At 28.0% G+C, this 10,776-nt stretch overlaps 1 protein-coding gene across 1 annotated transcript; it reads left to right on the forward strand.

The window, feature by feature from the left end:
* The first annotated feature begins 3,605 nt into the window (after positions 1-3,605).
* Positions 3,606-7,251, forward strand: LOC108463170 (pentatricopeptide repeat-containing protein At3g13880). The gene is made up of 2 exons (XM_017763116.2): positions 3,606-5,468; positions 5,918-7,251. The coding sequence occupies exons 1-2, from the start codon at positions 3,775-3,777 to the stop codon at positions 6,279-6,281; spliced, it is 2,058 nt and encodes a 685-aa protein (XP_017618605.1). The 5' UTR covers positions 3,606-3,774; the 3' UTR covers positions 6,282-7,251.
* The last annotated feature ends 3,525 nt before the right edge of the window (positions 7,252-10,776 follow it).

The raw sequence follows: 10,776 nt of genomic DNA on the forward strand, positions 1-10,776 counted from the left end.
TATTTCACATTTTATTCAATTTAGTCCTTAAAACTGAAATAGCTATATCTTTCAAATTCAATTTTTGATTTACAATACGATTTCAATTTCATCCTTGTATAGCCCTCTGAATTCAATAATTACAAAAATTTCTTACCAATTTCAAAATATTTTTGTTTTAGTCCCTATGCACAAAATTAACAATTTTTTACTTTACAAATTAATTCTTTTTCATATCTAAGCATCGAATCTAACCAAATAATACCAATTTCATCAAACATTCATCAATGGTAACATTTAGAAATTTTAACAAATTTGAAAACTAACACCTAAATTAACTAGATTAAGCTACAATGATCTCAAAAACATAAAATTTACGAATAACGAGCTCAAAATTCTCTTACATGCATAAACACAAGCTTGGCCGTATCTCAAAGAATTCAAAATTGCTGTTTTTATATTTTTCTTTCAGTGGAGAGAACAAATGAAGCTGATGATATTAATGTTATATTATTTCAACCTTTACTAATATCATTTTAATATAATTAACATAAAATAATTAAAGAAATCAAGCACTAACCGTACAACACATTTAAAAGGTAGTAGATTGCCACTTCAGAACTTAAATAATTATTAATTGTGTAATTTAACTAATAAAAATCAATTTTAATTAATTTTTACAATTTTTACGATTTAATTCTTATACCTTAATTAACTCTCTAACCACTAAAAATTTCATAACAAAATTAAATATACCTATATAAAACTTCGTAAATATTTAAATAAAATATTTAGGGTTTAGGGTTTGATTTAAATAAAATATTTACGGGTTTGATTTATGGAAACGAGGTTCTGATATCTCATTTTTCAAAACCATTGACTTTAGGTTTGAACCACTTATACTTTATTAACTGTTCAATTAACAAATCTATCAAACCTCGATTCACTATATTACTATATTTGACTCGTAAATATTAAATAATAATATTTACGGACTCACTCGGCAAAATTGTGGCATCGAAACCATTGTTCCCAACACTACTGAAAGACATCCTGTTACACCAAAAGCACCTAAATTGGCCCAACTTTTATGTTTAGTGGAAAAATACTTTTCCACCACAGTTTTGGGCCCAAAAGCCAGGTGTTCTTCATTGCTTCTACAAAAAAAAAAAAAAAAAAAACACTTTTAGTTTCCCAAACGCAATGAAGAACGGGACCTTAAAGTTTTCAAATTTAGGCATCAGTTAGGTCCAAAATAATTTAGTTATCTAGTATGTATAAGTTGTCAAGTTTAGGTATAATAACTCTAAATGTAACTATTCCTACCATTAAATTTCATGCCTTCTGTAACATGTTAATCATACATTAGTTATATTTGTCCTTCATAAAATAAAACAATAAACACTGTTGGTATTTTAGTGTCATTTGTATAACAATTGTCAAGTTTAAGTATCAAATTGAATCTAAAAAAGAGAACTTATATATCAAATTTAAAAAAATGTATCAAGTTTTGAATAAAAAAAGCTTAAGTATCAAATTAGGATAAAAAAGTTCAGATACCAAATCACCTAAAAATATTTTAGATTTCAAATTTAGAAAAAGTATCAATTTACACTAAACCAGTGTTTAATAACAATTTTACTAATGTATCAGGAATTGTTTGGTTTACATTTGCTTTTGATTTATGGAAAAATAAAAATTATAAAAACGTATGAATGAATATTTTAAAAAATAATTTTGAAAAATAAATAAATAAAAATTATGAAATAATAAAAATAATTTTATTATTTTCACTAAAATTAAAAAATTGAAATCAAAAGGTTTTAACTTTAAATTTAATTTATATTTATATAAATGTTATAAATAATTCTAAAAATAAGATAAAGGAGAATAACTTATCACAATAAATTAGATTTAGAAATATAATAAAATACTAAATGAAAGCTAGATAACTTTCACACTTTTAACCTATAATTTGATAGAAACACATAATATTTTGTTTTGGTGCTGTCTTCATCTATTCTTAATTTAGGCTTGTTTGTTTTACTGAAAATAGTTTTTAAAATATAATTTTTAGAAAAATTTATTTTTCTGAAAAAATTACACCATGTTTGGTTGGGGTCATTGAATGGTAAACTATTAATTTGTTTGGTTGAATGTAATACTTATTCAATGGAATGACCATTACTTCCTTATTATTTGTCTTCCTGAAATAGTTATATTTTGATATCACCAAAGAATAATTATTTCATGCAATATTGAATAAAAAAAAATTCAAATTAATCCTTTAAAACTTGAACTTAGAAAATATAAAATTAAAATATTTGAAATTATTTTAATATAATCTAATATAAAATATTTAATTTCAAAATATAATTTAAAATAAAAAATTTAAATATTTTAATATAATTTAATATAAAAATAATTATATTAAAATATTAATAAATTATATATTTTTATTTTTATTAAATTATATTTAATAATAATTATATTAAAATATGATTAAATTATTTATTTTTATTAAATTTATTTTAATAATAATCCTATTAAAATTTTAATAACAATAATCATTGACCTAAAAAATTCTACTAAGGGTACTCTGGTCATTTCAATTTTTCCTTATGCTATTATAAGATCATTCAATTCAACCAAACATAAGAGTATTATTACAATTTATTTTATTCCATTCAACCAAACAGTTGAATTATTGATTACATCTCTATTTCATTACAATTATATTACATTACAACTCTATTCCATAACATTTTATTCCATTACAGTGAACCAAACGTAATGTTAATATTTTCTGGTGTTTGGATAAGTTTGTGTAAAATATTTTCTTTTGTTTGATGATTTTTTAAAATATTTCATAAAAGTTGTTTTCAATAAAACAAACATACATTTGAGATTTTTTTATCTTTTCATTGTTTAATTGAGTTTATTTTATATCTATATTTATATTACATTTTTTCATTTTTTACAGATATTCTGTTAAATTCAGGTTCATTACAATATCATTTTTAATTATATGACTACTAAGTGAGTATTTTTATTTAAAAATGCGAGATCAACAAAATTGACAAAAAAAAAACAATTGCAACAATTGAATTTGATTTTAAATTTAAAAAGTAGAGGACTAAATTCTTGAAAATAAAAGTATTAAGACTAAATTACAAATTTGTGAAGAGTACATAGACTTATGATATATTTTAACCTTTATACTACAAAACATTTATGATTAATATAATTATAATTATAATAAATATTTATTATTCAAATATTAATATTAAATATTTTCAATAATTTGTGAAGAATATTATTAAAATTTATTATTAAAAAATTAAAATTAAATGAATTACTAAAATAATAAATTATATTAATAAATTATTATATGCTAAATATAAATAATTAAAGATGTATGTTTAATAATATTTTAAATATTTTTAAAATAAAAATAAAATTTATAATAAATATAATAATATTAAATTTAATTAACTTTACAAACAAAACAAAGACTTATTTTAAATTAAATATAAATTATTTTCTATTAACCAAATTATTTTTTATGAAAGAAACACAAAAATATGTAAAAAAAAGAAAAACAGTTTACTGAAATCTTTTACACTTAAACAATCACTTAATGAAGCGACTGCCTCTATCTGTAACATTTACTTCCCTCCTCAATTAAGTCACGTCTTCCTCTCCCTTCTTCATCAGAAGATTTGGGTGTATGGTATATGATGTTATTTACCTATTTGCCTCGTCTTTTAACTGCACCTTGAATGTTTAGAGACCATGTTACTTGAAAAAACCAAGCTCCTTGGCTTACCTAAGCCCCTTGTTTTCCACCAATTTTATCAAACATGTTACATGCATCTATCTTTCGATTCTGTTACCTACACTAAACTCGTTCAGCACTCCACCAAATCTAGTTGTCTGCTCCACGGCAAACTTGCCCATGCCCATATAATCAAGTCTGCTTTCAACCCATGCCTTTTTTTGCTAAACAATCTTTTAAATATGTACTCCAAAGCCGGTAAAATGGATGTAGCTCACCGATTGTTCGACAAAATGTTCAAACCAAATCTCGTTTCATATAATTCTTTGATCTCTGGATATACCCAGATGGGTGCTTTTGATAAAGCCTTGCAAGTGTTTGTCGAAGCTAGAAAAGCATGTCTAAAACTTGATAAATTCACTTATGCTGGTGCTTTAAATGTTTGCACTCAAACTAGGGATCTCAAGCTAGGGAAGTTAATTCATGGATTGATTTCAGTAAGTGGATTGATTGAGAAAGTATTTTTGACCAACTCCTTAATCGATATGTATTGCAAATGTGAATGTGTTGATCAGGCAAGGTTTTTGTTTGAGAATTCCCAGGAGTTGGATGAGATTTCATGGAATACATTGATTGCAGGTTATGTCCGTCTGAATAAAAAGGAAGAGATATTGAAACTATTAATAAGCATGCATCGAAATGGCTTGGAGTTGAATACTTATACCATGGGAAGTGTCTTAAAGGCTTGTTGTACAAACAATGATGTAGGGATAATGTGTGGGAAAATGCTTCATGGTTGTATAATGAAACTTGGGTTTGATATTGATATTGTTGTTGGGACGGCATTGCTCGATATGTATGCGAAAAATGGAGAACTAAATAGTGCAATTAAAACTTTTAAAAGCATGCCAAACCGCAATATTGTCATGTATAATGCCATGATATCTGGAATTATGGAAACAGAAAGCAATAGCAAGGAATGTACAAATGAAGCCTGCAGACTTTTCTTTGAAGTACAAAGACAAGGATTGAAGCCCTCAAAATTTACATACTCAAGCATGCTTAAAGCTTGTATTGCGGTTGAAGATTTTGTCTATGGCAAACAAATTCATGCTCAAATATGCAAGTATAACTTGCAGTCTGATGAGTTCATAGTAAGTGCACTTATTGAACTGTATTCCTTAATGGGATCAACTGAAGATGGTTTGAAATGTTTTATATCAACTCCCAGGCGAGATATTGTCTTGTGGACATCCATGATCGCTGGTTATATTCAGAATGGGCAATATGAAAGTGCATTGAGTCTCTTTTATGAACTGATGGCGTGTGGAGGAAGACCAGATGAATTCACTATCTCAAACATTTTGAGTGCTTGTGCGGATCTAGCAACAGCAAGATTGGGTGAGCAGGTTCACGGACATGTTGTGAAAAGTGGCTTTGGGAGCTTCAGAATTGTTCAAAACTCACAGATTTGCATGTATGCAAAGTGTGGTAACGTAAACTCTGCTGATCTGATCTTTCGAGAGACAGAGAATCCAGATGTGGTTTCTTGGTCAGTGATGATCTGTAGTTGCGCACAACATGGATGTGCTAAGGATGCTTTAAACCTCTTTGGGTTGATGAAGGAACATGGGATCAGGCCTAATCATATTACTTATGTAGGAGTTTTATCTGCTTGCAGTTATGGAGGGCTTGTCGAAGAAGGATTAAAGTATGTCACTGTAGCCCTTTATCCTATCATTACTAAGTTCATTTGTAGATTTGATGTATATTCATGAGGATGTGTTGGGTCATAGGGACAGGTTTCATCCAGAAATTTCAAGACTGAATCACCTCTAATTTTACATGCTACCCAATTTTTTTGCGATGGGAAATTGTCAGTATACGGAACATAACTAACTTTAGTAAGCTGGGGACTTAATTTAGCATATATAAAATAGCACTTTGTCTTAGGCAGATATTATAGTACTTGTAAATACATGCACTGGTTTTGATGTCTCAACTTCCTCTTTTTCTTGTGTTATTGAACTGCTTTATTTCTCCCATAAGCTTTCTGTTTTCCTATTCCATTCTCTTTAGGAGCTTCTGTGCAAACAGGTTTTATTTTTTTGCTTTTATTCATAATAACTATGTGATTTACCTTTTGAGTTTCTACTGCAGATACTTTGAAAGCATGAAGGATGATGGTGTTGAAGCCAGCATAGAGCATTATTGCTGTGTTGTTGACCTCTTCGGTCGTGCTGGAAGGCTAGCAGAGGCTGAAAACTTCATACTTGCCTCAGGTTTCAAGAATAATCCTATTGTGTGGCGAGCATTGTTGAGTTCTTGCCGGGTTTATAAGGACTCAGTAGCCGGGAAACGTGCTGCAATGAAAGTAATTGAGCTTGAACCCCAAGATTCTTCATCTTATGTTCTTCTTCACAACATCTATGCTGATGCTGCTGTAGAACCATTGGCTGCAAGGATCAGAGAACTGATGCAACAGCGAGGGGTCAGGAAGGAGCCTGGTCTGAGTTGGATTTAGGTTGGAAACATAGTTCATTTCTTTTTGTGGTTGATATATCACCCTACAAGTCAAGTAATCTAGTGAGGTTGGAAGAAATTTTGGAGAAGACGAGGGAATTTAGTTATGTTAATGAGAGGACCGCTTCTAACTCAACTGAAACAAAACCCAAATGGGAGCTCAGTTATGAACTATCACAGTTTGAATTAGCAATTACTTTTGGACGTACTAGCTATAAAAATTGATCTTCTGTTAGGTGATGACATAATTGAAGCCCTGCCCTGATTGCCATTTGCCACAGAACAATTGAAGCTCTTGTCAAAGCTGGGGATGGCAGAAATAATTCCCAGAGATCAGTTTCTATCTGTCATTCCAAGAAGATGATTCTTCTTATAGAGATTGATAACAGTTGGGTGTCAGTGTTGGACACGGGTATGCGTCAGACACGGCTATATCCTATTTTTTTCAAGTCTTTTCATGTATTTGGAGGGTCCTTGGAAGGCAACATCCTGCTACCCATGTCCAGATACGTGTCTGACATGGGTGTTGGATACAGGTACTTCAAGAAAAATGAAGTCCAAGCTTAATAGCACAGAGCTCTGCCTAAGAGAAGCCACTTTTAAATGCAAAGTGAGCGGAAATGAAGGTATGCATCCAACCTCAAAGTTTTTGTTTTCTGTATGGAAATACATAATTCTTGAGAAAGTTATATCTGCTTCTTATCAGTTTCTAAATAGGGAGATTACACTTGTTAAGGACTTTTTTTTTTTTTGGGAAACCACAAGATGCAGTACACCAAATGTGATTGGTAACAGATACTCTCATTTTTAGAATCTCTTGTTAGGCTGACAAATTCAGCTGAAGATAGGAAACCAATTTAGCTGAAGGGACGGGGATGATGTGGAGTTAGAGTTTCATAAAATTTATTCTCTTAAAAAATTGATTTAAAATGGATTTAAATATTTTCATCAAAACCACAATAAGTTTGATATATTTTGGTCTCTAACATTCATTAGAAGTAGAGTTTCATTTCATTTATACTTTTTATGTCTATAAATATAAATTTTGAAGAAGCATTATAAATATCACTATTGATCAATAAAATTCAGAGTTGTCTTGCTTCTTCTTTCATAATTTGTTAACAACATAATATTTTATTTCTTTTCCACTATTTTTAAACACATCCTGTCCTTTTTTGAGGCAAAAGAAAAAAAAACTCTGAAAAAAAAAACACTGAAAAAAAAAATTCTTCCATCACCCACACCCAAGGTTAAACCTGCAACCCTTCAAAATTAAGCTAAACCACTCGACTACTTAAACTACTTAAACTATTTGTATATTATATACGAACAATACTATAAAAGCCATTCAAAATTGGTCATTTGGAGGCAAGAAAAACAATATTGGTGTCGCCAAAAGAATTCAAATTTGAGAAGGTTTTTAACCACTCAACTATTAACAAGTTTTTGTTGTATAATGTCAATAGCTTTATAAAACTAATCATCGCTGCAGAAAAGAAGAGAGTCAAAACTGTCGGAAAAAGACTCGAAATTGTGCAAAGATTTGAAGGAAATTTTATTTAATGTTTAATATTGAGATTATTATTATTTTATTTTATGATTAATTATGATTATCTTTGTTCTTATTATTGATCTTTGATTTATTACGGGTAAAGTTTAATTTTGGTAAAGAATTTTATATTTCAACCAGTTTTTAATTGTAATATGCTTACTACTAATTTTTATTTTATATTTTGATGGTATTTGAATTTTTCTTCTCTAGATTATTATTTTTGTGTAAAAGGCATAATTTTTAGATATATTTGCTATTTAGGTGATATATATATATATATATATTGACAACTTATTTTTGTACAATAAAATTCTCTTTGCTTGATTTATTCAATTTTTTTTATATTTGAATTATGATTAGCTTTGGTATTAACTGAAATTCTTAAGTGATTTTTCGTGTGCTTTATTAATGAATAAAACGATTATGATCCTCTTTGGTTGATTTGATTTATTTATCTGATTTTAAAGAATTTATGTTATCTGAATGGTATTTATATGTATGTATTGTAAGGCAATATTCTATCCCTAAATTGGTTTCTTACATTTAGCTAAATTTGTGGAGTTATTGAATTATAGAGATTTTCATAAATTGAAATAGTTTGAAGTGGGTGCTTGTGGATGAAACATTGAGAAATTATATATTTGTGATATTATTATGAATTATGTGATTTAATTATAATTTATCTTTATGATTAGATAAAAAAAGATATGATCATCAGAATATGATAATTTTATTTAAAGTTCGTTATGTTTGGATGCACTTGAAGTTGCATGTTTTTAAAATTGTGAGTGTGCAAGATTCAAGATAAGTTCACAAATAAATTTATGTGAGAATATAACCAATGATAACCTGTTAGAGATATTCTTTGTAACTTTTCATGCTTTGGATATGCTCCAGCAATAGCAATATCGTGAAAAAGATTAATATATATTTTGAATGTATACTTGTGGGTGAATAAAGTAACAAGCTATTCAATGAAAAATAACTAAACCCGTCTCACTAGATCCACTTCATTCCTTGAAGTGAATGCAACAATATATATAATAAATTAGGAAGGCGTAATCTTGAATGTGGATATAATAAGTTGAACTATAATAAAAAAGTCAAAGGGGATGGTCATAATAATTTTCTCACCATCAAAAGTGAAAAAATGAAGATAAGGAAAATGAAGAACAAGAATTTCGAAGAGAACCATTTAAAGAGTGAAGATATATTATGTTATAGATATGTGTGAAAGGCCATTGATCTGTGGTATGCCTAAACATTTAGTCAAGCTCTATCAAATTTCCATTAAACAGTAGAGTGACAATGTGAAGATTAATAAAAATGATATTGAATCAAATTTGGCATATCAGATTGATGATTGTGACAAATAAAACTAATAAAAGGATATTGACATTGTCTTTATGATGTTGATCATTTAGGATGATAATATTTAGGATTTCTTTAATCCATATTGAAGAATTTATTGCTAGGATTTATTGTTATTGATATTCATTACTAAATTTTAAGTCTATGATTTAATTTTGATATTTATATGCAATCTTATGATCAATTTACTTAGGATTGTATGTATTTTGTTAAAGCCGAAATTTCTAGTATGAGTTGCATCCTTTTTGTGAATTGTGGCACTTATTACTTGATTCTTGGATATCTTACTAGTAATAATCCTTCGTGCCACTAAAAGAGCAAATGCATTGTTATATGAAGAAACAAAGCAATAACTAATATACAATATTCTAGTCAGTCTCAAATAAATTATTTTGTTTTAAAAGGATATACGTTGTAACAGATATCATATTGAGACTTTGGATGATGAGACGATTAATTAAGTCTGTTATATGGGGTAAGAATTTTGTATTGAAAAACTATCATTTTTCTCCTCAAGTTGGTACTATATATATGTTAGTTTGTTTAAATCACATAAGATGGTAAACCTGAAGTTTACATTAGTATCTTTAAATCATATCATAGTAAGCCAAAAGTTTACTAGTCCAAATATAATAATTAGTTGGCATGATCTATTAGACCATTTCGATCAATAATGATACGACAAAATGAGAATTTACATGGAAGTTTATTGAAGAACCTAAAGATTCTTTATTTTAAAGATTTTTTGAAGTGTTGCTTATTCTCAAAGAATGTGAATTATTAAAATCTCATTAGCAAAAGTTGAGATTGAATCTCTAGCATCTATGAAAGAAATATGGGTTTATCCAACAAGTGGATGTTTGGATATAATTTAAGTAGATGCATTTACAAGATACTATATGTGAGTTATGAACGCACAATATGTAGTTTGTGAGATTACTTGTTTAATGATTAATGCAAGAACAAAACTTTTAGTTTATGCAATTGAGAAAATTCTTGCTAATGTTGGTAACTTTATTACTCAAGCTTTCAATAGTTATTGTATGCTAGATTGTCAGTGCGAGTAACTATCACAAAAGCTTCTTGTTTATATGTATAAAATGATTTAGCAGAATTAATCATTAAATAACTCCAGTTAGTGGCTAAACCATTACTTTTGAGAAAAAACTTTTTGTATATAATATGATATTTTATATGAATCAACACTTGTACGTATTTTGGTCAAGAGTCAAATACAACCCATTTTGGAATTTTTGAATGTGTGATATATGTTTAAGTTGCTCCACCACAATGCACAAATTATGTATTCAAAGAATGTTGAGAATATATTAATTATGAATCTCCTTACATTATTAGTTGTTTTGAACAAATTAGAGATTCAATTATGACATGACTTGTATTTTGATTTGATAGTTTTCCCAACATTAGGGGGAGAGAAATAATAGCTAGATAAAATAAATTACTTGAAATTAATTATCATTATTTAGATCCCCAAAGAAAGTAATTTGAATTAGAAGTTCAAGAAGATAATTCATTTTATTACAACTTAACTACTAGATGCATTTATTAACTT

This window comes from Gossypium arboreum, chromosome 13, assembly GCF_025698485.1.
Source record: "Gossypium arboreum isolate Shixiya-1 chromosome 13, ASM2569848v2, whole genome shotgun sequence".
In the NCBI taxonomy this organism is placed as follows: Eukaryota; Viridiplantae; Streptophyta; class Magnoliopsida; order Malvales; family Malvaceae; genus Gossypium; species Gossypium arboreum.